The following is a 27,137-nucleotide window of genomic DNA, read 5'->3' as shown; positions in this document are numbered from 1 at the left end:
TGGCGGATTCAAACGGAGCTGAGGGACGGACGTTTTGATAGTCACAGTCTGTTCTGATGCTGTGCTATCCTGCATTGGCAACTTGTGATGTTCAGGGAACCAAATGAGTCAGATCATGAGAATAAGGAGCTTCCCTTAGATTATAACGTGGAAAAAAAACTGAGCTTATAACTTCTCTGTGTCCCTATAGCTCGCAGGGCTGCAGGCAAAATGCTCATTTGGGGGCTTGGAAAAGTGCTTGTTTCTATGCGTGGGGCTGGAGCGCTGCCGTCTGCCCCGCAGCAATAGGTGCCATCTCCCAAATGAGCAGATGCTCTTTGGGTACCGAACTGCTGCTGAAGGCGTAAGGAGTCACAGAGCGGAGCTGATGTGCTTAATAAACCCTTCTGGCTGCGGGCATCGCGTCTCCGTGTTGCGCCTTTTGTAGACGGTGCCCGACGGAGCGGAGCGGGCGGCGCTTTGCAGACGGTGCCTGAGCTCGGGGCGGGGCGGAACCGCCCGCCGGCATCGGGGCCGGGCTGGGCCGGGAGCCCGGCGGGCACCGGCGTGCGGAGCAGGTGAGTGGGGTGGGGGGATCATGGGGCGGCGTGTGGGGGTCGCTTCAACCCCATCCGGGCGCCTCGGTCTGGGGATGTTTGGCCCCGTCTGGCTGCGTTCCCCGCGGGGAATGGAGCGCTGTGCCCCGGCATCCCGTGCAGATCCCGAGGAAAAGCGGTTCTGGTTGACGAGGATGCGGTATGTTCGGGCTGTGCGGGCTGAGCTCTAACAACCATCATCACCTCGATGGTGGTGCCTGGCCCGGCCTCGTCTTGCAGCCCTGCGGGTCCGGTCCGTCGGTACCCGCTGTGTGTGCCGTGCCCCCCGCCGGCTCTCTGCTCCCTTGGGAGCCCTGCGGTGTGGAGTTGGATGTGTGGCTCTCGAGGGTCAGTAGCAACATGCGGCTTGTTTGTGTCTGCGAGATGCATCTGGGTGTCTGGTGTTGTCGGCTGCGAACAGGCTAATTTCAGCAGGCAGCTCTCGTTATCGCGGCTTCCTCCATCCCCCGGACTGTGCCCGTGCAGGCGGTAGCAGCACAGCCCTGCAGCACAGCACAGCCCTGCAGCATCCTTAGCGAGGTCCTCCTGTGCACGTGAGAGAACCGAAACGCAGAGGAGTCGGTTGTTCAAAGTCACGCATCAAACGACCGTCGGGGTTGGGAATGGAACTTTACGAGCTGTCGGGTTTTGAACTCTTGCTTTAACCGCTAAATGCGCTGTTTTCCACTAGATGCTTCCTCAGACAACAACTGTAAACGGAGCCGGTTGACTTTGACTTGCCTAAAAAGCTGCTTAAAGTTTCCAGCAGGGCTCTGGCCCCCTTAGGTGCTTTCCCATTCCTCTGCCTCTCTCTAGCAGTGCTGCTTTCCTTCCAGACGAGGTATGGCTTTGTGTTTCTGTTTCTCTTGAGCTGCTTTACCAGCGCTGCTCTCTCCCTCCCTCTGGCTATTCCTTGGGTTGGGTTGGAGGTCCTGCTGAGCCTGAGTGATGGATATATCTCTCTGCTTCTCTTTGCTGAGTTGCTGTGCAGCTGGGAGCCCGCTGAACTGCAGCCTGTTGTTATCACCCTGTATACATTGTGCTTTCCTATCTCTCTCCTTACTGACAACCCCTTTCATCATCGGTCCTGCACACAAACGAGGTTAACTCCAGTTTGGATTGCATTAGTGTAATTCTGCTTCCCGTTACTTTTCTTTGTGAGCCTGCTTGATGGGCACGTGTGTGTGTAAGGCAGGCGCTGAGCATTGTAAATGCTCAAAGTGTGGGTGTGTTTGTTTCAGAAAGGGAAGGGCACAAGCCAAGAGATTCCTTGGATCTAGCAGTTATTGGAGGCCTGCTCCCCGTATGCTTCGTGTAGATAGAGTAGCCTGCACTATGGGAAGGTTGTTCTCTGCTGACATCCCTGTACACTGAAGGTGCTGACTGTGCTCTGTAAATGGTGCTTTGTTTTGTGGGAAGGGGATGCTCAGAGGCCTGAAACATTGGGGTGCATGATTCCATCCCTTGCCCTTTTATCCTGAACAGATTCCGTTATAGATGTGATTCAGCCTAATGTTTGTGTATGCAAAGTAATGAATTGAGGTGATTAATCAGGGGCTCAGAAATCTCTAATAAAAGGCATCATAAAAACAGCACAACTGTGGAACCGGAGGAACAGCGAAGTACCACTGAGAGGTCATGGATCAGTGATGGAGTTGTGAGGCAGGATCAATCTGTAAAGCAAAAACTGATGGGAGGCTTATTATGGTAAACCAAATAGAAGTTATAACAGTCTGGGTTATGGTTTGAGGAAATGAACCCTGGGCATAGGAAAGCATTAACTTCAGGTGGTGAGGAGTGCTCACATGCTTCTCTTCATCTTCTCAAGGGCTGCTGGTTTATTTTTCCTGCTGTGATCGTGGTCCGAGTCCCAGTTTGTGTGTATGTGTTGGAAGAGGCAGAGCTGTGCTGCAACTCAAGTCTGTGCTGAAGGTGCAACACTGTCCCTACTCTGAGTTGCTGCCTTGAATGGGGCAGCACAGCAGCTCTTACACCTCTGCAAACAAGCCGGTGTTTCTGGCACCTTTTACCATGTGTGTTTGTTCTCAGATGAATGGACAGACAGGTTGTCAGTGCTTACCAGCAAGCAGGGCTGCTAAGGCCGGTCCCACACCATGCGCATCTATTGGTTGCATCCTCATCCTGGGTGTGATTACATTAGGGTAAGGTTAAGCAGGTTCAGCATGTTTTTTCTGTCCCATTAATCTGGTGACTGCCACTTGCATGTGGGTATCCAGCTGGCCCTACCAGGCAGCCCCCCAGTGCTCCCATCCTACCTCCCATTATGCTTAAAGTTTCCAGCAGGGCTCAGCTGTGACTTGCACACCCCGGGGCCATGCTGACATGCTCTGGGAGCTTTACCAGTCTGTTCTTTAAGGGAAACCCATAGTTTACTTTTGCCCATCAGTGCTCAAATAAGTTGCCTTTCCCCACAGCCTGCAGTATTTTACCCCATGACCGCCACCAAAAAACCAAGCCTGAGCTTAGACACCTTCAGAAGATTCATTGACTGCATCTGTGAGAACACAGGGTTGGTTCAGCTCTGCTACGTGTGTTGATTGTATGCTCAAACCCTGCCCAGCACGTGTGTGTGTGTGTGCACGTAGAATTTCCCATGGTCTCCTCCCCCTGCAGTTGATGCCCGCAATGAAAGCAGTTTCCTGCTGTCTCCCACACTGCACCCATCACCTGTAAGCTCTGCACCACTCATTTCTTATAAACTTGAAAGGTATTTTTTGTAGTCCCGGGGTTTAGTAATTCTGTCATCTGCTTGTAGGCGTTCAGCTTCCGTGCCTGTGTAAGGCAGCAGCCTCACCGAGGTTGGTGGGACACTGCTCCCTTTGGCATCTGATGGCTTGTTGCTTCCCCCCTACCCCCTCTTTCAATAGCAGTTATATGTTGTAAACACCAGAGCTGTACTTCATACATGTTTGACAGGAGATGCGTTCAAGTGTTTTATGTTGGCTGCTGGCTTGTTCAATACCAACCAGGTGATTTCATGTGTGTCTGTTACACTCTGCAGAGATTTGAGTTTCATTGCAACTCAGCATTCCTTTGGAGCATCCACCTCATCTTCTGCTGGTAAAATCCCTGTGCATCCCGAGATATCTGTGTGATGTCTTTGGAAAGACAAGGCCCTGAGTGACTGGATCTTGGCCTTGTAATGCTGCTGCCGTGGGCATGGTGCTTCATGTCTAATGGGAAGTTGCATTGGGCAGAAATCCTCAGCACGAAGCAGCTTTGGCCATTATTGTGATTATTGCCTTCTGTCTCTGGTTGTCAGCAGGGCAATGGCAGTTTGCTGCTTTTGTTACTATTGGGCTGAGGCAGCAGATATTGTACACACTTGCTGGTTTTGTTGTTAATGAGCAGAGGACTGGGCAAGCTTGTTTTGCTTTATTCAAGCTTGTAGATCTTGCCTCCGCCCCCCTTAACTTCCCTCCCTTTTAAGGCACATGGGTGGTTTTGTGGTCTCGGTATCCGGTCTCTGTGTGATACAGCATGTGTGCTGAGGAAGCAGGACAGATAAAACATAGCTCTTGTTTCTGGGAATCCTTACCTCACTGCTGGTGGGGAAGTGCTGTGCTCCCAGGCGCTGCAGATAAGATGCTGGGCTCCTTGTCATGCTGAAGCATGGGGCTGGCTCACAAAAAGCTGCCAGCAGTACTTCATGATTTGGGAGACCCAAATCTTGGGCAGCGTGTTGCTTGGTGTCTAAGTTTGGACACCAGCTGACAGTTGCAAAGCCATGTTTGAAGCAGTGAAGTTAGCACTTCTAGTACTCGCTTTCATAGACTGAAGATAAGGGACTGTCAGAATTGCTCAGGGAATGCACAGGGATGAATGTAGAACTAGCAAAGAGTTGGATAAAATGGGGTTTAATATTGCTATAGTATTCTGTGTGCAGGCAAATGGATGGAGCTTGAGGGTTCCTCTGACTTTACATTGTGTCTTTAGGAGAGAAGCCATACGATGGGCCTCTGCTGAACACCTTTAGTTTCAGTCATTTGTGTGTGTGTTTATCCGTGTTTGTACCTGCAAGTGGGAAGTGAATGGATGCAGATGGAATTAACAAACTTACTGTGGTTGCCTTGGCCTTGGATTTCACTTTTCCTATACTTACAGAGGTGCGTTTCGCAGTGGAATACGATTTGGTTTAGTTTTGAGGATGATGTGTGCAGACTCAGAACCAGCAGCACCTCTGTAACAAAAGTATTCCTGTGGCTTAAAGGCTCTGGACTGGAAGTTTTTATTCTCTTTTCTTGCAGGTTGAAGCTAAGCAGTGAGCAGGATGCCCCCGGGCATTTACTGCCCTATGGAATTCTGGTCCAAGGGGGAAAACCAAAACATCCAGGTGGACTTTCTGCTGCCAACAGGCATATACTTGAATCTCTCCGTGCCCTGCAATGCCAGCTTGGGCGCCATCAAGCAGGTAACAGCCTTGGTCACTCAACTGCAGTTTCCTGCAACAAAGAGTCTGTTCTTGGGAGTGTGTGAGGAGCTGTGTGGGGTCTAATGTCTAATGCATTGCTGAGACAGCTTCTTGGGAAAGCCTCTGCAACCCACTAAATGCACATCTAACTGCTGAGTCTGACAGCAACAGGGTGCTGATGGTGCTGCCAATGGTGCTGGGCTTTATTCACTGGGCACTGAGGTGTGAATTAGTTTTTGAGTGACTATGGGATGAGTGCAGACATGAGCTGGCAGCACAAGGCTTGGGCTGCATTTTTGATTGCTGCTTCCCTCAGCCAGTCCAACAATGGATCTTTCTTTAGCACTGTTCTTGTCTATGAGGATTCAAGGAAGAGAAGTCACTCCAAATAGACAAGTTCAGGTGCTGGACTCAGTGTTCAAGGTGCCGGCGCTGCCATCTCTTGCATCACAGAAACCAAACAGTGAAAACTGAGAAGTGACAGAAAGGATTTAATTTGAGGAATGAAATGCTGTTGCAAAACCACGCGTTGAAGAAATGATACTTTCTTATTTCCCTGGGCTGAAAGTGGGGTTAGGGGAGAGTGAGGGAAAGTAGAATGGAAAAGGTTTTCTCTGCAGCAGCAACCTGGCCTAGATGAGTCACAGATCACAAGGGACAGAAGCACGGTGCCAGATTATTCCTGGTTTTCTCATACTGCAGTTTTCAGGCCCAAAAAAAGTAAATAAATAAATAAAAGGCAAGTGGAGCTGATTGGTTCCAGCTGTTAAGTTGCGAGCCTGTGTTTTACTGGGTCAGCTGGAGGCCCATGGGCTGCAGGGCTGCTTCTTCTACAGCATGTGCTTAGGAAGGGAGTAAAGGAGTGGAATGTCAACAAGGATCTCAGTCAGCAGGTACTCACTGCCAGGTATTCCATGGGAGTCACTTAAATACTGAGGTGAAGTGATTTGCCGTGCCTGAAACAAATGCCAAGCACAGAAAACAAAAGTGAGTCGGTTAAAGGCACTTGCAAATAAATCTACCCAGATTTATTACCCAGATCTTCAGCAGGGGTTGGAGTTGCCGGACTTGGCTTAAAATACAGCCTGTGGTTGCAGGTGCAGGGATGCTGTATGAAGGTGGAGGAGTCTGTGGGATGGCAGAAGGAGGAAGATGAGGTTCTGGTAATGGCAGTAGTTTCACTGTCCTGTTGTTCTGTCCCAGGTGGTGTGGAAGCACGCTCAGTATGAGCCACTCTACCATATGCTCAGTGATCCCGAGGCCTACGTCTTCACCTGCATCAACCAGACAGCTGAACAGCAAGAGCTGGAGGATGAGCAGCGACGCCTTTGTGACATCCAGCCCTTCCTGCCCGTACTGCGGCTTGTGGCTCGAGAAGGCGACAGAGTCAAGAAGCTTATTAACTCCCAAATCAGCCTGCTCATTGGGAAAGGTCAGTTCCCTCATCACTGGTCTCAGCAGCAGCGTGTCAGGGCTGCTGGGTGATGTGCGCCACTGTCCTGGATGGCATTGTTACTCATGGAATAGCAATGAAATCTTGCTGATGTGGTAGATGAACTAAGCAAGGCTTCTCTATACTGCTTGTAGTAAGGGGATAGTGTGTATGGAAACACAAGAAGTGCAGCTTTTCCTTCTGTCAGAGTGATGTCTCAGTGCTTATTTCATCTTTTTTCCCTTCACCTCCACACAGGTTTGCACGAGTTTGACTCTGTGCAGGATCCAGAGGTGAATGATTTCCGCACCAAAATGTGCCAGTTCTGTGAGGAGAGAGCAGCAAAGCGGCAGCAGCTCAGCTGGGCAGCTTGGATGGAGTACAACTTTCCCTTGCAGCTTGAGCCCATGGCCAAAGGCCTTGGAGCTGGACTCTCGCACACACCCGTCAAGAACATTTTTGTCAACGTCAAGTTTCAGTCTGGCGGGGTAAAGCACCAGTTTTTCTGTGGCATTGTTTAACCTGTTTGTGTTTTCCCCTGGGTACCAGTTGGCTGGTGACTGAAGTTGCTGTATGCACACATGATGGGAAGGTTTTTGCTTATGGGCCAGATAGAAGCACAGAAGCCAGCTCAGCATAGACTGCTTGCAGGCATTGGTCTGTGATGCCTATGGGGCCCTGTTCTTGCCTGCTGCCTTCAGTAATGTGAGTTTTGCATGCTGTGCCTGGGCATGAATCAGGGGCTACTAGGAGAATAGCTTGAGCATGATGACCCCAGCCGCTGTCTGCTTGCTGGTGGAACAGCAGTAGGAAGATTTTAGTTTAGTTTTCAGTAACTACCAGCTGCATGTACTAGTGACCGTGTTTGTACTGGACTTAATGTTATCACTTTGCTAGCCCTGTGCTTGCACTGCTGAAATATATTCTTGCCCAGTTTGACAAACATCTCTACTTATTTGCTTAGGGAGCTGGTGGGGGTGTGTGTGTGTGTGGATAATTTGGCCTCCCTATCCTTTCCTTTATTGTCAGTAACAGGAATCTTGTTACCTCCCAGCTGAGCTATTGCTGCTGCTTGTGCTGATTTCAGCTCTTTGCTGGTATTTGACAGTCCATGCTGTGTTGTTGGGGTTGTAGGAGAGCTTCACTTTCCAGATCTCCCCAAATGAGTTCCCCATCACATTAATGAGCTATGCTGTCAAGAAGCAAGCTACTGTCTTCCGCCATGAGACAATGGAGAACCCAGAGGACTACACACTGCAGGTGAATGGGAAATATGAATATCTCTATGGGAATTACCCCCTGTACCAGTTCCAGGTGAGCCTTTTGTCTTGCTTTGATAAAAGACCCTGTTCCCCCTTGTACTCATTTTAGTGGGAGGGTGGTTGATGGGTCAGCTGATGGAATGTCAAGTGCAAGGCAGGTCACATTCTTGGCTATGGCAATGTGAGATCAGGGAGATGTTGGTTTATAAAAACAAGAAGAAGTGCATTAAAATGGAATTTTGGTTGTTGCTGTGTCCTTTCCATAATTTCTTGTCACTGTTTCTGCTTCAGCAGTTCTGATTTGCTTGACTTCTCATGCCTGCCTGGCTCTGTTTCATCCATGCTGACTCTCTCCTCTCTTCGCAGTACATTCGCAGCTGCCTGCACCGAGGCTTAACGCCCCACCTGACTATGGTACACTCATCCACTATCATTGCTATGAGAGATGAGCAGGTCAACAGTATCGCCAACCCCCCAAAGATGGCAGTGAAGCCTCCTCCACTCCCTAAGAAAAAGGTAAAGGGACACAATGACTGAGTCCCTGTTAACCAATACGCTAATGGAGGTGCTAATATAGGTCTTGGAACGGCAGCTGGTTCTCCCCACTCTCTTGGGGCAGGTTATTTTCCTGGGTTTAAGGGCTGGGGGTTCCAGTCAGCTTTCCAGATCCCTCCATACCTGCTCTAGTTGTCAGAATACTGCTCACCTGCAGTGCAGTGCTCATTTGTGTTGGTGTTGAAAGCATGTGATGAGGACTGATGCTGGCTTAAGAAGCCTTTGCACTTATTTCTAATCAGAACCCTTTCCTTCTTCTAGCCAAACTATGGTTCTCTCTGGTCCTTGGAGCAGCCTTTCTACATCGAGCTGGTGCAAGGCAGCAAGGTCAATGCAGATGAGAGAATGAAGGTAGGTATTGCAGTTCTCAGTTTTTGTTTTGTTTTGGCTTTTTTGCTTTCCCAGTTGCATCTGTCTTGTTTGTGTGTGGTGAGGAAACCTGTATTCTTACCATTAATTCCCCAAGCCTTTTGCAGTGCTTTTGCAAATTTACATTAAGTAAAAGATTACAGCACTCTTAATAAGGTGGAGTAAAACTGGATATTAAAGGGCTTAGTAGACCAGAGGAAAGAAAACAGGAGAGGGGCATCCTATTTTCAGGAGTGGATTCCCTGCTCCATTCTGCTTCTTGTCGGGTTTTGGCAGACAGGTCGAGTCCTTGTGGATTCATGGTATTCTCTTATTTCTTCTCCCCGCAGCTGGTGGTGCAGGCAGGTCTCTTTCATGGCAATGAGATGCTGTGCAAAACGGTGTCAAGCTCTGAAGTGAACGTGTGTTCAGAGCCAGTGTGGAAGCAGAGGCTGGATTTTGATATTAACATCTGTGATCTTCCTCGTATGGCACGGCTCTGCTTTGCACTCTACGCTGTCATCGAGAAGGCAAAGAAAGCACGTTCCACCAAGAAGAAGTCCAAGAAAGCTGTAAGTAAAACCAGTGTGAGGCTGAGCTGGGCCGGCCAGAACTGCAGGACACAGGACACCGTTCTGAGCCAAGTGTCCGTTGATTTCAGATGACTTTGTGAATAAAAGAGCTTACAGAATGATCACCAGTAACTTCCTCTGCAGGAACAGGAAGCTGAGGAGTGGCTGCCCATAGGGAAGGATGTTTTAACTGTAATTTCTTCTTCAGAAAGGCTATTAAGAAACATACTCAACATCAGAATGCATGCAAAGAGGAATTGCTTGTTAGTTTTGCTGTTTTGCAGTTCCACAACTTCCCTGTTTTGCAGACGAGGTTAAAGCCTTACTCTATGCTGTATCCTCTTTTATTAGAAAGGTCTTTTATGCAAGTCTCCATGGAGCAAATTAACAGATAAGAATGGGGAAGAACATGAGCAACATAAGCACTGGTTGCAGCAGAGCTCTAGGTGAGGTACAAGAAAAGTGTAGGGTTTGAAGGCTGTTGTCCAGGTGCTGCAAACTGCAGATGGAAAGTGTCACAGCACTTTGGAAGCTCTTGTGCTGAGCTTCTGAACCAGAGAGGTGGTGATATTTCTTGCTTTCTTTGCCTCTATTTCAAAACTTCTTACCCGTTAATAGAAATAATTCAGTGAGAGAAGATCTAAGTGGAATGGAATTGCTGGTTTCCCAGTGTCATACCTTAAGTAAGCATGATACCTCTAGGTTTTTGCTTGTGAGTTTTCTTTGTGAGTAACAAATGCATCTATTCCTTTGTAAATGAGTGTTTTTGCAGCCATTTTAGCACAGTTGCCATGCTTTAAGCAGAGGATTTAGTCATGTTAACTTCTCTAGAGTGCAGAGAAATGAGGGACTGACAAATGCAATCATGGAAGATTTTATTGTCTCGGTTCTTGCAGCTCCTCTTCACGGCTGGCAGGTTTGCTGAGCTTCATTGTGTTGACATCAGTCAGGCTCTCAGTGTTACACTGCATTTCTATCTGGGGAGCAGCAGGTGACCCATGAGTCCTACTTGCATGGACTGGTTTCCAGATTGGAGGTTTCAGACTGGAAGCATCTCAAGGCTAAGACCAGGACCAACCTTTTCACCTCGACATTGTTTTCTTTTTGTGTGTTGGTTTGCTTTCTTATAAAACACCTGAAGAACAGCAGCACTGCAGCTCCTGCTGGAGGTCTGCCTTGAACAGAATGTCTCAGTCATCCACAGGCTGCATTTTTGTGGTCACATAGGAGCAATTCTCAGTTTCGAGACAGTCAGAAGGAAATGTTGCTGCTCTGATTGATAAAACAAGACCAGCTCAGTTAGCTGGGTTGGTTGTTAAGAGGAGTAGTTGGTGTGTGTTCTGTATTGGGGAAAACTGGTGCATTCTGATGAGCTTTTCTTGTAGAGTCGTGGTATTTGCTGGAGCTGAGCTTTGCGGCAGGGCAGCTGATGACACGTTTGGGCTGCAGCTCTGAGCAGGGTGCCCAGATCTCATTTAGAACCATTGGTAACAGGAGGTTCCAGTCGAAGTGCAGCCTGATTTTTATTAGATTAAGTATCTTTTTGCTTGCTTTGCTTTAAGTACTCAGAGGTTACGTACATGCATGTTGTTTGTCGGTGTGGACTGTGCAGAGCAGATAGGTGGGACTAAATCATTTATTATCACAAAAACAGGCGAGCCTGCAGACTGGCTGGGATGAGTCAGAGCTTTAATGTCACTGGTTGGCTTTCAGTGTTTCTGTAGGTCATGCAGGAGATATTTCTGTCCTTACGATGCTGAATCGTTTCTTTGCTGGACTTTATCCACCAAAAATCTCGCCTTGCTTTTTTGGCAGGCTCTGTGCTGTGGTTTGATGTCACACAGTCTGTTAGACAAGGTTATTGCTGGTGGTGTCGTGTTTGGCTTTTCCCCGAGATCTGAAAGCTGATGTCTCAAATAGGATTTTGCAGATGATGATTTAGTTTAATCAAATCAACACCAGAGGTTTGTGAGAGGCCGCTTGGAAGTGATTCATTTTGTTTCATTAAGGAAAACTGCTGACACAACTCACTCCACTGAGTTTGGTGCATCTTGTGGGGGAGCCTGATGTATTCTCTGGAATATCTGGGTAGAACAAGATGCCTCCATGTGAATCCGTTCAAATGTCACCCAGTTTGTGTGTGTCTCACTAAAACTTGGTCTTTGCAAGTCAGTCTGTGTTCTGGTTTACACTCAAGCCTTGTTTTCTGAGCAGCCAAATGAAAGGGCTGGTTTTGCTAAGCTGTTACATGAAGTAAACTGTTCCATTTGGGGAACCTGAGCACAGGAAATCTTAGGTCACTTGTGGACGCGTCTGTTTGCTCTGGTGGCAGGGAGTTGGTTTCTCTTTCTTGGCCATGTCCCAGTCACTTTACTTGCTGGAGTCCTGCACCTCCCACATGAGACTGGTTTGTGTGACTGAGCTGGGCTTGGGCTTCTGGGTGTTGGTATTTTTGTTTGTTTAGTTTGGTGGGGTGGTGGTGTTTTGTTTCTTGTTGTTGGGAGGAGGGTGAAAGGGTCGGGTTGGGACTGGCAGCATAAAGTTTGTTATCTGTAGGTAGGTAGTGTTCATTATTGCACAAAGGAGACAACAGTTTTTCTTCCCTTTATCAGATGCACTCTGCAATTTGCAGACTTGGAGGAAAGTAAGGAGATAATAAAACTTTTTAGTCCTTGTTGCTGTGGGGGATTTGCTTTGCATAGGGATATCCCATATTCTTTTTCTGCTCTTTTCTTCCCTCAGTTTTGCAAATACAGCACTCACATAAGCTTTTTCCTTTGCTTTCCAGGACTGCCCCATTGCCTGGGTGAATGTCATGCTCTTTGATTATAAGGACCAGCTGAAAACAGGGGAGTGCTGCTTGCATATGTGGTCTTCCTTCCCAGGTATGTCAGGAGCTAATGCTGCTGTGTGTTTCTGTCTCTAGCTCCTGCCACAGAGATGGGATCTGCCCTGCGTTCTCCATTGCTGTCCAATAGGTTGCAGGAGTAACATACTGGTGCTGCATTAACTCTGTGCTAGCAGTTCCAGTACCCTTACAGCTCCGTATTATAGTGATGCCAAAGTGATGGCCTTGTTTTACCTGGCATTGCACATATGACTTAAGAGGCTGCTCATGTCCTAAGGATGCCACTTATACTTCAGTGCTCAGAGGTTGGGAAAATGAAGTGAGCTGCTCAGGGCCAGGCAGTGACCAGTGACAGCTGGAGGCAGTTCCTGTGCTCTGCTTTCTGGACCAAAGCTTCAGAAGATTCGGGTTTATGGATTGATGTACTTTGCTTTTCAGATGAGAAGGGTGAACTTCTGAACCCCATGGGCACAGTGCAATGCAACCCCAACACAGAAAGTGCAGCAGCCTTGGTCATCTGCTTCCCCAACGCTGCATCGCATCCTGTGTATTATCCATCATTTGAGCAGGTAGGGAACACAGATGTTTTCTTGAGAGGCTTTTTAGTGCAGGAGCACACACTTGGACAACTGTCTGCAGAGACCAGATACAAACAAACTTGATTAATTGATAGAAAGTAGGAAAAATGACCTTTTCTGTTAACTTGTAACGGATCTTTGAGTGAATAGCTTTGCACGCTCTGAATTCCTAAGGTAAGACTGCTCTCATCCATGGGCACTTGCTGCAAATGGATTTAATTGAGTTGCCTTGAAATGCAGGCAGCGCTGGGCTCTATAGAATGGAAGAAGAATAAGGGGAAAATGAGTGAAAGAGCTCCCTGCCTTTCAGCACAGAATAGTAATATGCTGTGTGGTATGAGAGTTTTCCATCTGTCACTACAGCTGGCCACACTTTTAAAGTGGAGGAAGAAATGTGCCTGTTGCAGGAAAGGAAGGAGATCCCTCTGCCAGGGACTCATCCGTGATGCGTGTTCTGGCTCAGCAGCTCTAACAGATTGCTAGCACGCGAGGTTCCTTGGGCAGCATTGGCTGTTTGGAAAGCACACGCCATTGTAGGAACCTAGAGTGGTTCCTGTTAACATGGAGTTTAGTGGGCCAGCACTCCGTGCATGGACCATGTGGATGTGTAGATGTGATTTTCTTGGGAGGAAGGACTCATCACTTGATTCTCGTCACTGCTGGGGAAAGGGGCATCATGTGAAGTTGGGTTTCACTTCTGAGAAGAGGGTCCCACTGAGTGTACTTCCTACATCAGGGCTGTGTATGGGGCGATTCCCTTCTTTGGAGGTGGCAAGTCTCTAATGCAGCATATATGTGTGAAATGACAGCAGGCTGGAAGTGCAGAGGAAATGAGCCTTTCTCTTTCTATTTGTGTTCCAGCTGCTGGAGTTGGGGAGGAATGGAGAACTACCCCGCTCTGCACCAGAAGATCCAGAGGAGGTGAGTCTCTGGCATCAGCTTTTCTGCTGTGTGCAGGCCTCCATTCTTAGATTCAAGTCGTATCTCCATCTTACCCCCAACCAGCATTTTTCACTCTACCCCACTGTTACTGCATCTCTCTGGGCTGAACAAGCCCTTTGGGTTGAGGCTGAGCCCTCTGTATGCTCTTTGCTGTGATTCCCACAAGCAGAAGCTGCAACTGAAGGAAATACTGGAGCGGAGGAGCCACACTGAGCTCTATGAGCATGAGAAAGATCTGGTGTGGAAGATGAGATACGATATCCGTGACCAATATCCACAAGCTTTGGCAAAGCTCCTTACCATCACCAAATGGAACAAGCATGAAGATGTGGCCCAGGTGAGGATACTGGAGTTGGCAGCAGGACACATCTTTGATGAATTGTTTGATTTCACAGCCAGAAATAGGATCTGAATTAGATGGTGAGAGACCAGCCACAACCTACTGCAGGTGGTCAGCAAATCTTTTGCACTGAGAACTTATCAGTTAGTGGCAGTGTCCATCCATCCTCACTGCCAGAGCTTTAACAGGAACCTCTAAAGGTCCCCTTCCAGTCTACACTATTATGCTACAGAACAGTGCTTCTTCCAGAGGCTGGTATTCGATGTGATGTCTGCAAACCGACTCTGAGGCATCTGTAGTGACTAGGATGGATTCCCACCTCACAAAGGATCTGTTCTTCCAGCAATAATTTTTACTTTTTTTCTTTATTACAGATGATTTCCCTGCTTCAGACCTGGCCAGAGCTGCCTGTCCTGAATGCCTTGGAGCTGTTGGATTTTAGCTTCCCTGATCGTTATGTTGGCTCCTTTGCTATCAACTCCTTAAAGAAACTGACGTAAGTGCTCACCACGAGGGACTGGCAGAGCCCCCTTTCTGTGTGTGCTCAGGGCTGTGGAGGAGGACCATGAATGAGGCTGGCAGTCTTTCCTGTGCTGTCATGTAAGCACAATCGTTACAGTACAGATGAGGTTATCTTTTATTCTTCCTTTCTGTCCACAGAGATCATGAATTGTTCCAGTATCTGCTGCAGCTTGTCCAGGTGCTCAAGTATGAATCCTACTTAGACTGTGAATTAACCAAGTTCCTGCTGGACAGGGCACTATCCAACCGTAAGATCGGCCACTTCCTGTTCTGGCACCTCAGGTAAGAGCAGATGTTTTGGGCTGTTGCTTAATAATCGAGTGGGACCGGGGTTTACTGAATTCCCCATTGCACTGTGAAATGAGATAGCAAGCATTTCGGCACACCTGGTTGCCAGGGTATTCATCTATTTATTCTCTCTACTGCATAGAATCTAAATATCAGCTGACATCTCCTACAACCTCACTGCACACATACACACTTTGTGCTGGCACTTGCTGTGGTAGTCAGGTTTGCTTTAACCTCCCTCCTTCCTCTAGGTCAGAAATGCACGTCCCTGCAGTTGCCTTGAGGTTTGGCTTGATCCTGGAAGCGTATTGCAGAGGCAGCACCCACCATATGAAGGTTTTGATGAAACAGGTAAGAATTGCTTTTAGCTATAAGGTTGTCATCCCTGTTGCTTGGAGCTGGTTCTCAGCTCTTAGATTTTCCAATTTAATGTTGTCAGTGATACAGAAGGAGCCTTGCAGCCGCTATATTGTTTTTGGCATATCCTATTAAAGAGCCTGGAGTTCCTCATCACGTGTGACTTTGCTCATCTCTTACTCACCCCCACATGTCCCAGACTGCAAGATGTGGCCAGGACGGCTTGAATTGCTCAGGCTGCTTTTATAGATGAGTGGAATGAATTGCCATTTAGTAGAGTGTCATTAAAATTCACTGCCTGGTTTGGAGCAGTGCGTTCTTTCCTTCAGTTGCCATGTGGAGGTAATCCTGTTCATTACTGACTCTAAAGTTTATTTGCCAGGATCACAGTAGCTGCTTCAGACATGGGGCATACGTGAAGTCAGAGCTGAGATGTGCCCACAAACTAATGCTGTGTCTGTTGTCAGGATGGAGCGGTGCTTTTGGATAACCAGAACTGCCCAGCAGTGCTATGGGCCAGGGGCTATGGAACTCATCCTTATGCTTGTAGCCAGTGCACCTCACATCTTCCTCTGGTGCTTGACACTGTTCATTATTCCCGGTCTTTAGGACTGTAGTCATTACCTTGCAATGCATTTGTACTCAGCAAAATACCCATAATCGATTAGGAACTTCTCTAAGGCAGAAAGTTTCAATTTGTTCTGTTGCAATTCGTGAACCTGCCACACGCTGAGGAGCAAATAAGAGATGAAGGCAATTGCTGCATTTCACAGCGGATTTTTCTAATTCTTGCACTTTCTTCGGGCATTTCCTATCTATTAACCCTACTCTATTCATCCATTTCTTTGCAGGGAGAAGCACTCAGCAAGATGAAAGCTCTGAATGAGTTTGTTAAATTGAGTTCTCCGAAGGCCACCAAGCCTCAAGCCAAGGAGATGATGCATGTGTGCATGAAGCAGGAAACTTACCTAGAAGCACTTTCCCACCTCCAGTCCCCTCTGAACCCCAGCATTATCCTCACTGAAGTTTGGTAAGTCATATAAATACAGCTACATCTCATCCTCCTCCTGTGCTGCAGGTTTTGCTCAGCAGTAGAGCCAGGTTTCTGGTTACACTGAGGCCCTCTTTCTTCACAGCAGTTGGTTCTCAGCTCTTAGACTTTCCATTTTCATGCTGTCTCTGTCTGTTAGCAATTCTGGATGCTGTTGAAACTGCAGCTTAGATGCAAAGCTTTCTAATAGGTAGAAACACTGATAGTATTTTTGTTTCCTTTAGTGTGGATCAGTGCACGTTTATGGATTCCAAAATGAAACCCTTATGGATTGTTTTTAATAATGAAGAGACAGGTGGAGGTGGAGTGGGTATCATTTTCAAGAATGGAGATGGTGAGTCTTTCTTTAAGGATGTGCTTTCTGGGCATTATGGTCTCAGGTGCTTATGGTGGTGAATGGGCCTAAGATGGACCATTAATACGTGGTGTCAACAAGCACTGTCAGAGTGTTGGAGGTTTTTGACAGGCTGGAGGTGCAGTAAATTCTGGTCTGTATTTCGCTTGCTCAGAAACTTGGTCAGAGCGGTGGCAAAGTGAAGCAGTGTTTATCTCCATTAGATAGATCAACTCAGGAATAGCAGTAGCTTTACTGGTACTACATTATTCGACTGTGAAGACATTCCTTGCTTGCAAGACAGAGGTGGCAAAGGCCCTTCTGGCATCCTGCTGCATGGGCAGAACAAGTTTAGCCTGCAAAAGAACAGGAGGAGAAAATAGGGAGGTATTAATGAACCTTTCTTCCTTTGTAATGCTGCGTAGATCTTCGTCAGGACATGCTGACTCTGCAGATGATCCAGCTGATGGATGTCCTGTGGAAGCAGGAGGGCCTGGACCTGAGGTGAGTAATGTGCTTACAGATGTCTGGCTGCAATGATCGGTCGTGTGGGTACAACTGTTTTGCTTGCAAGCTGCTTTTGTCTCTGTCAGGTCTGTCAGTATTCTGAGATGGTCAGGTTTGAAGGTGCTGAGGAGTAGAAATATAGTGAGAAGGGGGGAGGAAGAGCTGGGACACCGGGAATTCCCAACTAAATGTACTGTGAGGGAGAAGTTTAAGACAGAAGAATAAATCAGTGCTTGGTAGTTGGCTTAGACAAGCTGCCAGAAGGAAGATCCTCCATCCCAGCTGCCTTTGCCCTTCTGAAGCACAGGAGGTGAAGGTGGTTGGGTGCTCAGTGATGTAGTTCCATCTGCTGGCTCAACACACTGAAGAACTGCAGGATTTTGCTTGGTTCCAATTTGAAGCTTAGGCCAAAGGACAGTTTTTCTATACCAATTTGCTCTTGATATGGCAGATAGGCGAAAGCTGGAAAATCAAGATGTCCCAATTGCAGGCGAGGTTTCAGCAGAAGGGTTTCTTTCGTCTCTGCAGGATGACTCCTTATGGCTGCCTCTCCACAGGAGACAAGACTGGGCTGATAGAAGTAGTCATGCATTCTGATACCATCGCTAACATCCAGCTGAACAAGAGCAACATGGCCGCCACCGCAGCCTTCAACAAGGACGCACTGCTAAACTGGTTGAAGTCCAAGAACCCAGGGTATGTGGGCTTAGCTTTTACTCAGTGCTGCTCTGCTTCCTTCCAGTGAGAGACAAGCTGCTTCTGCTTTCCTCAATGTTATCCTTCAGTTATGTGTGTTTCCAACCTGCCCTGTGAGATCCCTGGCAGCTCTGCAACCAGCAGAGAGGATCTGAGTTAATATGGACTAGTTCAGTTGAGATTGGGGACAGAATTATTACCCTGACCTCTCCAATTATGGATAGTTTTTACTCCAGCTGCTTCTTGTGTAGCACGGATGGCTGCACTGACTGGAAAGTGCTACAGAAAGTAATTCAGGCATGTAATTCTGACCTTCTGCAGGTCTGCGGGGTGGGGGAGAACCTTTAAAACCAGCCTTTCCAGCTGTGAACTACTGGTCTTCAAAGTAAAATTCCCTTTTCATCTTTTCCTCCTTAGTGATGCTTTAGAACAAGCTATAGAGGAGTTCACTCTTTCCTGTGCTGGGTACTGCGTGGCAACGTATGTGCTGGGGATCGGTGACCGGCACAGTGACAACATCATGATCCGGGAAACTGGGCAGGTATGGGGCTTCACTGCTGCTCAAGTACTGGAATAGGTGAATGAAAGCTGCTTAGCAATGGATGGAAACATCCCAGTGCAGCTCTACTGCCAAGGGGTGCAGCTTCCAACAGAGGTGGACTGGACAAATATTCTCAATAGCTTCCATCACAAAGAGGGTAAATACAGCTTCAGAATTTGAATACTGTTCTCTAAGCAGGTGTCACTGCCACCAGCCGTCACAGTAATCTCTTATTTGGCTGCTGTTATTTGAAATTGCAGCCCCAGACTGAAAATCATTTGCAGATACAACCTGAGCTGTGTATACTCAGCAGGCTGAAGATTTACTTGGTTTCAGCAGAACTACAGACTGCTGGTAGTTGCTCACTAAGAGCCTCAGTTATTTGTCCAAGATTTTTATAGCTTTATTAAGAAAAAGACTTTGGTTGCATGTGATCAATGTGATTTTAATTTCACACTGACACTACAAGAAATGCAGAGCTATTGTGTCATTCCCTAACCAGACAGTGACCTCCCCTCCTGGGCAATGATTGGCAGCAGCCCTTATCGAGGATTTCCTCTTCTGGCAATATAAAAAACAGCGCTGAGGAAAAAGCTTACAGAGCTTTCTTCAATGCAGGGCTGCTCAGCTATTTGTCCACATGGGGGAGCTGATTCTCTGCTTTATGCAGACTTGGGGTTTGTATACATATTTTTACAGCAGCTCTGCAAACGGTACATGATTGTGCTGTGCCCTTCCTTCCCATCATGGCACTGGTGATGAGAATGCTTCACTTGCTTTATAGTTTTTGTTTGTTTTCTGGGGGAAGCCATACCTGCAGGAGTAACGTTTGGTTGCAGCTTCAAAACAGACCTTATTTTCACATGGAGTCCAGGACTGCAGACTGCACTGCAGGGATAAGACAGCATTAAAAAGAACCAAAACGTTTTGTTCAGCTATCCCAAGTCCTGTAGAGGCAGGTACCTCTAATAACACAATTAAACAATTTTTTTCTTCCTTATTTCCAGCTGTTCCATATTGATTTTGGTCACTTTTTGGGGAACTTCAAGACCAAATTTGGTATTAATAGAGAACGAGTTCCTTTCATCTTAACCTATGATTTTGTGCACGTCATCCAGCAAGGAAAAACCAACAACAGTGAGAAGTTTGAAAGGTAAGTGCTGGCAGTTTAATTTGGTGTAAGCTTTTTAAGGTCTGAATTCTCTGAAGTTACTTCCACTATTTCCACCATTAGAGCTATGTACAGAGCAGAATAACAACCACTCTGGAATACAGAAGTTAGTATAAAATGAACGTAAGGTTCTCATTACTCATTTTGGAAGCATTTGGGATGTGGTAGCAAACATAATTCTGCACACTGTTGCCTTGTGATGCTCAGTGTTTGGGGTACAGAGGGCTTTCACAAGGGACTGGTGCCTCATCTTCCTTTCTGAACAGATTCAGGGGTTACTGTGAAAAAGCCTACATGATCCTGAGGCGCCACGGTCCTCTCTTCCTGCACCTCTTTGCACTGATGAAAGCTGCTGGCCTGCCAGAGCTCAGCTGCTCTAAGGACATTCAGTACCTGAAGGTAAGAAGAGCAGAGCTTTTGGCTGGAAACTTTGTGTAGATCAGGGTGGAAGATTCTTTGAAGCACCCGAACAGCGAAAAATGAGTAAATGTCCATGGTGTGCGACTCTGAAACTGTTTAAAACAATTAATGGCTATTTGTCTCCTATTTAGGGCATTTTTCAATACTTAATTTCTTAAGTAAATATTTGGGTAGTTCAGCAGTTGATGGCACAGCTGTACTTTGAATGAGGATACACTGAATTCTGCCTCTTACCTTCAGGATTCCCTCGCTCTTGGTAAAACGGATGAAGAGGCACTAAAACACTTCAGACTCAAGTTTAACGAAGCCCTCCGAGAGAGCTGGAAAACCAAAGTGAACTGGCTGGCACATAACGTATCCAAAGATAACAGACAGTAGAGCCATGGAGTCAGCCTGCACACTTGATCCAAGAGAATGTACAACCACTTGCACTGAATCCAACCATTGTAGACTGGTTTTATAAGACTGATGAATGTTGCCGTGTTCAGATCCCTCACCTGTGGTCCCAGAGATCGCACCTTTCTGCATCACTGAGAGGTGTTGGACTGCCATCAGCACCCAATTCATGCCTGCACTAGATCTGTGTGTGACAAGGGAGAGGCACAAGGCAATCAAATTACTGCCAGCAGTGAAAGGTAGGTAGTTGCGCCATATCCTTAACAACTTGTTAAGTTTCAAATACATCTTCTAATGGAAGAGTTCAGGCAGTTTGAATACACTTTGAAGTCAGTAAGTGTGCTAATATGTCTATTTTTATTTTCTTGACAATTCAGCTAAACACTGAACAGATACTCTGCTGTAGCTCTTATAGCACGGCTGCTGAAGGCCTCTACCATTACAGCTCAGGCTTTAACTCACTACGTGATCAGTCCTACCCATTTTCAGTGTATATCAAGGTAGGTCAGCCTAAATCTCCTCTGAAACCAACTTGTACAAACTTTTTATTCTGCATTGTGATAGAATTGAAAAAAAGTAAATAAATCCATACTATCACATCACTGTCTCTGTTGCAGAGACCAGAGAGCTTTGAAATGCTGCCTAAAATCTCATGCCTCAAGATGAGGTGCTTGGGTTGGCCTAAGTTGAGTTAGGTACATTTGTTTGCTTCCTTAAAGCAGACCTTAGGTTAAACCCAGCCAGTTTCTTGGTTTCTGCATTTGTTCTGTTTTTAAGCCTGAAAACATTAAAATTGCATTGTGCCAACATACCACTGGGTGCTGTTCATACCTCATGGTGGGGTGTTACAGCTTCTTTGCCACCTGGTTTCCCTCTGATGCATAGATGGAGGGCACTGGCCTGCACTTATGTACTTACTGGGATACAACACTGTAACCCAGTGTCAGATGGGATAGATGGTACCACTCGGTGCTTAAGTAAAGTTATTTGGCCAGTCTAGTTTCCTGTTTAAAGATAGAGGCGTGCCAGATGAGTGGGTTTAGTACTGAAAAATTGCATCTCAGTTCATCTGAAGTTTGTTCCCTCCTCTCTTCAGCCATATGCTCTCAGCTAAGGTACACAGCCCTGTTTGCTATTACAGCTGGGTGCAAAGACTGTGAGTGGGGAGTTCAGCCACAGAGCAAGGTGCAGTCATCTGTGCTGGTACCTACACTGGACAAACTGCTCCATCCTTCTCCTGTTGTCACAGCTGCCTCTGTCTCTTTACCAAGGAGAATCTGTCCCCTCTCCCACAAGGTGCCATTAATGTATTTCTTCTCCTGTGTCATGTTTTTGTCTCCAGCCAATGTCCTCACCTGGTGGGCAGTTCTGAGCACTGGTGTTGCACAGGGACAGATGAACAGGAGCCACTGCTGTCCCTCATTGCCTCCCATGAGCAAACTGAGGTGCATCAAACAGGCTGCAGCCTATGGGTCATGCTGGAAGATAAGTAGTCTGTTTAGTATCTGCTTCCTTTAGCAGTTCCCTGCTGTGCTTCCCTTCCATTCCCTGTGTTCTTCACATCATCACATTCCTCAAGAGGTGCTATCATCATTGCTGTTTCCTTATTGAATTAACTCACGGTGCAGACAGTGTGCAGGAATATTAGGCCACAAGCAAACTGAGAGGCAGCGCAACCACAGTAATCTCATGGGAGGAAAAAACATACTACAAAACCATAAACATAAACACAGTTATCTTACACTGCTGTAAGCAGGGAAGCCTGGATCCCGTGTCATACTGCAGCAAGGCAGTCTTACCTTGCAGGTTCCCTGGGTGCGCTCAGGTACTTTGATCACAGGCTCACAGCGGTTCCTTCCTGCTTACAGAAGTACAAAGCAGCAGTGGCTCCTGTCATCTGTCCTTCCATTGTAAAAGTGCAATAAAACAAAGCTGTATCAGCATCAATTGCTAGAGCTGAGCCATTCCAAAGGTGTCTCAATTCAGCACAGTTTTACAGCTCGGTTACGCCATCAACAAAGCTGACTTCCCTCCAAGCAGTAAAAATGTTGATGAGTCATGGAGTGGATTTCCTCCCTTGTACACCCCTGGGACAGCATCTTGAATGGCTGCACTGGGCAGCAAAGAGCTGCTGGCTCCAGCTTTACACAACAGCTCACCTGATGCTTCCCAGCAAGTTGAACTGCACCGAAGATGAAAACTTAAATCATTTTCAAAGGTCTTATGTTTCACTGTAAATAAGTATCTTCTGCTTTATAAATAGGCTCCGTGATCCTCCCTTCTATTTATTCAGAGATGGTTTTTTTTGTGATTTTAACTCTGTATAAACTGATTGTTCTTATTCTGTTGCCTTTGAAAAAGAAAAGTATTTTTTTAAGCCAAGCCGTGGTTCTGTAACAAGATCGTGTTTACATGTTTCACTTCTCAGTTGCTCCAGGTACGTGTTTTGTAAATAAATAAAAGAGGATTAAATTGCACACCAATGGATGCCCCAGTGCTCTTCCATGTGATAGAGGTCAACAATAATAAAACCAAACTCTACTTCTAGTCCAACAAATACACAGTTAGGGTGATGTGATTCAATCCTATTCCATTCAGGAAGAAATAAATACAAGCAACCTTTAGAACCAGAAATTTATTGTAGCTTATAGACTTTCCAAACTGACCCTTTACCAATATATGCATCTGAAGAGTTATACCCACAGTGGCTACTAACTGCATCAGGACGTTCACAACCTCTCAGTATTACCATTAACTCATGATCAGCTTTAGTCTAAAATACAGCAGCTACAGTGACAGTATATGGAAGGATAAGTCTTCTACACATTAACACAAGACAACTGTCAGACATAAGTTAAAAGTTTCCCAGTTAACTTAAAACTAGCAGTTATATTACCACGTAAGTAGTCAAAACCATTTCCCCATTTTAGAAATCTAAAATTTTACATTAAAAAAAACCAACACAAAAAACAGTAAGCTCGTTGGGTGGGTTCTCCCTCCTGCTTCCAGGTCCATCTAGTATTGTAAAAGGCACTCCACAGAGTCAAGTCTGTTACCCCCAGGTAAAACCCACCATTAGATCCCATTACAAACATCAGGAGGTGAGATGCGTGCTAGAGAAGAGATCTGTTCTGAAAATCAAAACTATAAACATCCAGACCAACCTTTACCTTTTTGAGTTATGACCCTTCTCCTCCCATTCCTTTCCCACCACTTGGTTTGCTCCTCTAGCAGGCTTATCCAGTGCAGCATTTCCCTGCTGGTACTGCTGGCCACTACTGAGCCTGCTGTGAGTTGGGCTGTGTGCACCTGGAACATGGGCAGATCACATACAAAATAAAGAATGGAACTTTGCTTACCGTGCTGAGGAGTGAACGGAGTCCTATTTTCCTGTTACAAGCAAAACAAGTTACTCTTTAATCCACTTCCAAACATAAAAAAAAACAAATCAAGTAAGCAGGTATTCATTACTCCAGGCTCTGCATAGGACAAATAAAGTTAAACAGACAAGTCCTGCCTTACAGACAACGAGCACTCTCCACCATGGGGTCATAACTTACTTTTCGTACCTTTCAGTCTTTTAAAAAAAGTCCTTTGCAATTCCAAGTTCAAACTTTCATTGGAAACAACCAAAATCAGCCATAACTTGGAATAGTATTAATGTGATTCCCAAGGTTTTCTGGTTGGATAATTTATTCTATAGTTTCACCAGCAGGAAAACACAATTACTAAATGTAAACAAAGGCTTAATACACCAACAGTCCAAGTTACTGTACAAGGAGCTACAGGGAATGAGCAGGAGTGCATTAATAGAATGGTATCAGCTATGCCCCAAATCCTCCCATTCCCAAATGAGAAAAACTGAACAGTTAAAAAAAACCCTCAATACCCATCTATGTAGACTGGTAGCCCAGGGGTGCAGGTACACAGGTCACAGGCTTTCCAGCTTCAGTTACCAGTGGGACAACCAACCAACTAAACAAAATACACCCTACCAGCAACGCCAACAGACCCATCGCTGCACCACAGGCGGCCTCGCTGTAAGCAGGTGCTGTGGCAGCACACCACAGCCTGATCTGCCCACCATCCACGTAGTGTTCTTCTCCCAATAACTTAAAACAGTGCTTCTGCTAAAACTTCACTGGAAAATTTAAAAAATAAATGACAAAACAACAAGAAAACGAGCCAACAAACTGTTAGGCAGGGCAGTCGAACCTCTGCAGAAGTTCCTAAAAGCCTTTACAGTTTCTCACAAGCTTGTCTGTTCCCTCTGCAATATAAAGGAAATTGGAGATCAAATAAAAAAAGAAAAACCAGAGCGGGGCATGAGTGAACACGGCAGTCAAGGCCAAGGACACTGCATTACTGACACATCTACACTAGATAACTGTGCCCGTGCTCCTGCTGCAGCAGTATGAGACTTGTATTATTTCATGCTTCATGATTTTTTTTGTACTTTAGCATGTTTTAAACCCCAATCCCTGTTTTCACTACCACAAATGACATAATTACATAATTCCGATATATTTACAAAATATTAAAAAGTCTGTTAATCTTCTACATATTAACCTCATTCTGCCACTTTACACATGCACTAACTTGGGAAAAAAATTAAAAGAAATCAACAGGCTGAAATGAGCAGCTTTACCCTTTGTCAACAAGCAAATCTTTGCATCTTTCAGAAGGACAAAAAGGAACAAAGCTGGAATTGTTTCACAGAGCAAAAAAAAAAGAGAAGTTCAGAAATTCATGTGCAATGGCTACAGATCTGCAGTCACTCAGCTGAGATGACATGACGAAAAAGTGCAAGGTGGTTCCTCACATAGTGTAAAAAAATCCAGTCACTGAGGCATGGCTGAGGGAAAAGAGGTGCTAACTACAACTCTAGAAACAGCACCAGGAACAAGCTGACAGAACACAAACACTGGGGTGTGTTGGTTGAATCTACTGGCCAGAATGATTTTTTTTTTTTAAACACCATGAATCCTTGGGAACAATGGAGTGTATTACAGTGGAGTCTTCTAGAGCAGAAACAAAGACAAAGGGAACAGCTAGAATCAATAACTGAGGGTAGAGTCATCCCATTCCAGCTGTTGCTGTCTATTAACATTCTGTTGGTCCTCCTCCTGCTCGCCTTCCTCTTCCTCACTGCTTTCAGACTCTGCACTAGTGATGTCATCCTCTTCTCCATCTTCGCTTTCCTCTTCCTCTTCCTCCTCTTCTTCACTGCTGTGCTGATCCTCGTAAGTCTGTTAAGACAGAAATCAGCTGCTCATACCATTCTGGCCATAATTCCTTTAATTCTTGTCAATTTGAGCACAAGGTACTCTTATTGAGAAAGAGCTATTAATTTATTATATTTTTAAAAGTTCAGCAGTAATTAGGCAACTAGCAAATAAAAAGTTAAGCAAGCTCATTAAACTAGTTCTGGTTCTGCATCATTCCCACCAGTCCTGTCACTCTAAGCAAACTCACTCTTGAGTACAATCCAGTACTTCCAATTCTACCAGAAAGGGATCTTTTGGTATGATTGCATGAGTAACATTAAGGTTGCACATTTGTCTTGTGATTTTCTAAAAATCCAGATGTCAAGCATGGCAGACAGAAACATAAATACAGAAATACAGATGGTGTTTCAACACTTCAGGATAAAAAGCTGATGGTGAGGAAGGCAGCATAGAGCACCGAACCATCAGTGTTAGACACCAACCTGTAACTCCTGATGCTGGAGTCCAGCGATTCCTGCCCCATTACGTATCCCAAAGCTACAAGCCATGCCCCAGACATAACTGCTCCTGTTATTTGTCATTTTAGAGCATCAATTAAAGACTAACAGTGCTAATGTCTGCCCTCTCTGTGTTCTATGGTTGCTTTTGCTCTACTCTCTGTCCACGTACAGTCCTATCAATTACAACTGGAAGAGGGCATTTTTTGTGAAGTGCTGAGACACCAGGCTTACTTCCATAGGATTCACAGTGATGGTCAATGCAGAGTCATCCCAGTCCATCTCATTTTCCTTTCCAGTGTCCTGGTCACGCATTGTGCGCTGATGTGCAGCTCGGATTCTGAACACTCCCAGAATAATCATAAAAACCAGGAAGCTCACACAAACTACAATCACAACAGTGGCTGTACTCGGCACAACTGCAACAACAAAAAAGGAGTTTCTTCAATGATACTGATATGCTATTTTTACATAATGACAATAATTAACTCTGTGTTCCCATCACCTCCAAGAGGGAAATGGCATTATGAAAAGATTATAGGTCTATAGATTTCACAGAGGCAGTTTGCATAAGGCCACTAAAAAGACTGTAGAACTCACTGAGGGAATTGCTGCAATTCTTTCCTTGTGCTATTTGTAAGAAATAACGTCCCTGTTCCTCACAGACCTTTATCTAGGTCTTACAGTCCCTGCTAAGAACAGTACACCTCCTGTTTTCCAATGTGTGCACCAGAGAGCTGCCCTCCTGGCAGGGAGATATTTCATAAGTCTCTAGCAAGCTGCTGCTCCTTGTTTGGGCAACAGCAGAATGGGATCAAGAAGCTGCTTACATGTATTAGTCCAACACACTGATTTAACTCTGGGGGGGAAAAAAAGAAGTCTCTCTGCAACAAGAAGCTTCAGCATCAGTTTAACACTAGATAAAAAATCAGCACAACTTCTGTGACTGAGAATTTTTACCTGAAAATGGATGAGGGTTCGCTAGGTTGTGACCAGACAGATCAACAAACGTGTGGTGCACTGGATGTACAAACTGTGGCTGTGCAGCTATGTGATTAGCGTGTTCAACAGGGTTAGCTGTGTGGATAACATTCACCTAAGAACAAAAGGAAACAGTTAAACTCCAGAAATACAAGTTGACCTTTCAAGACACACCTTTTCTTATTCTGCTGCTTATCTTCAGCTAACAGCAAAGAGAAAATCTGTATTACAGACCAAGGATTAAGGTAAAACTTTCCTCTACAT

General features: G+C 45.9%; 2 protein-coding genes across 8 annotated transcripts in view; one reads left to right on the top strand and one right to left on the bottom strand.

The window, feature by feature from the left end:
- Positions 1-426: 426 nt before the first annotated feature.
- Positions 427-22,650, top strand: PIK3CD (phosphatidylinositol-4,5-bisphosphate 3-kinase catalytic subunit delta). 4 transcript variants are annotated; one of them, XR_014931841.1, is made up of 25 exons: positions 480-557; positions 1,267-1,416; positions 4,844-5,007; positions 6,211-6,439; positions 6,698-6,927; positions 7,574-7,753; positions 8,068-8,217; positions 8,518-8,607; positions 8,955-9,176; positions 11,965-12,061; positions 12,463-12,593; positions 13,464-13,523; positions 13,714-13,881; positions 14,259-14,380; positions 14,545-14,688; positions 14,946-15,045; positions 15,903-16,081; positions 16,327-16,436; positions 16,862-16,940; positions 17,472-17,639; positions 18,057-18,180; positions 19,188-19,333; positions 19,618-19,750; positions 20,012-20,406; positions 21,510-22,650. XR_014931841.1 is itself a non-coding variant. In XM_085509022.1 (24 exons), the coding sequence occupies exons 3-24, from the start codon at positions 4,867-4,869 to the stop codon at positions 20,147-20,149; spliced, it is 3,141 nt and encodes a 1,046-aa protein (XP_085365148.1). In that variant the 5' UTR covers positions 480-557; positions 1,267-1,416; positions 4,844-4,866; the 3' UTR covers positions 20,150-22,650. The 4 variants fall into 4 exon arrangements, 2 of the variants coding, with proteins under 2 accessions (XP_015738130.2, XP_085365148.1); XM_085509022.1 differs by having other exon boundaries at positions 20,012-22,650; XM_015882644.3 differs by lacking the exon at positions 1,267-1,416 and having other exon boundaries at positions 427-557; positions 20,012-22,650.
- A 137-nt stretch (positions 22,651-22,787) lies between these two features.
- CLSTN1 (calsyntenin 1) overlaps positions 22,788-27,137 on the bottom strand; it is a 30,862-nt gene continuing 26,512 nt past the window's right edge. For all 4 annotated transcript variants that reach the window (XM_015882645.3, XM_015882647.3, XM_015882646.3 and 1 more), the window contains 3 exons: positions 26,853-26,988; positions 26,127-26,311; positions 22,788-25,416 (listed from right to left, as the gene is read on the bottom strand). In XM_015882645.3, the coding sequence (XP_015738131.2) occupies positions 25,225-25,416; positions 26,127-26,311; positions 26,853-26,988 (513 nt within the window). In that variant the 3' untranslated portion in view covers positions 22,788-25,224. The remainder of the gene's footprint in view (positions 25,417-26,126; positions 26,312-26,852; positions 26,989-27,137) is intronic.

This window comes from Coturnix japonica, chromosome 9 (assembly GCF_054131305.1).
Source record: "Coturnix japonica strain WE chromosome 9, WE-NBRP24, whole genome shotgun sequence".
Lineage (NCBI taxonomy): Eukaryota > Metazoa > Chordata > Aves > Galliformes > Phasianidae > Coturnix > Coturnix japonica.
Note: the sequence above shows the minus strand (reverse complement) of the source record. Positions and strands in the feature narration are given on the sequence as shown.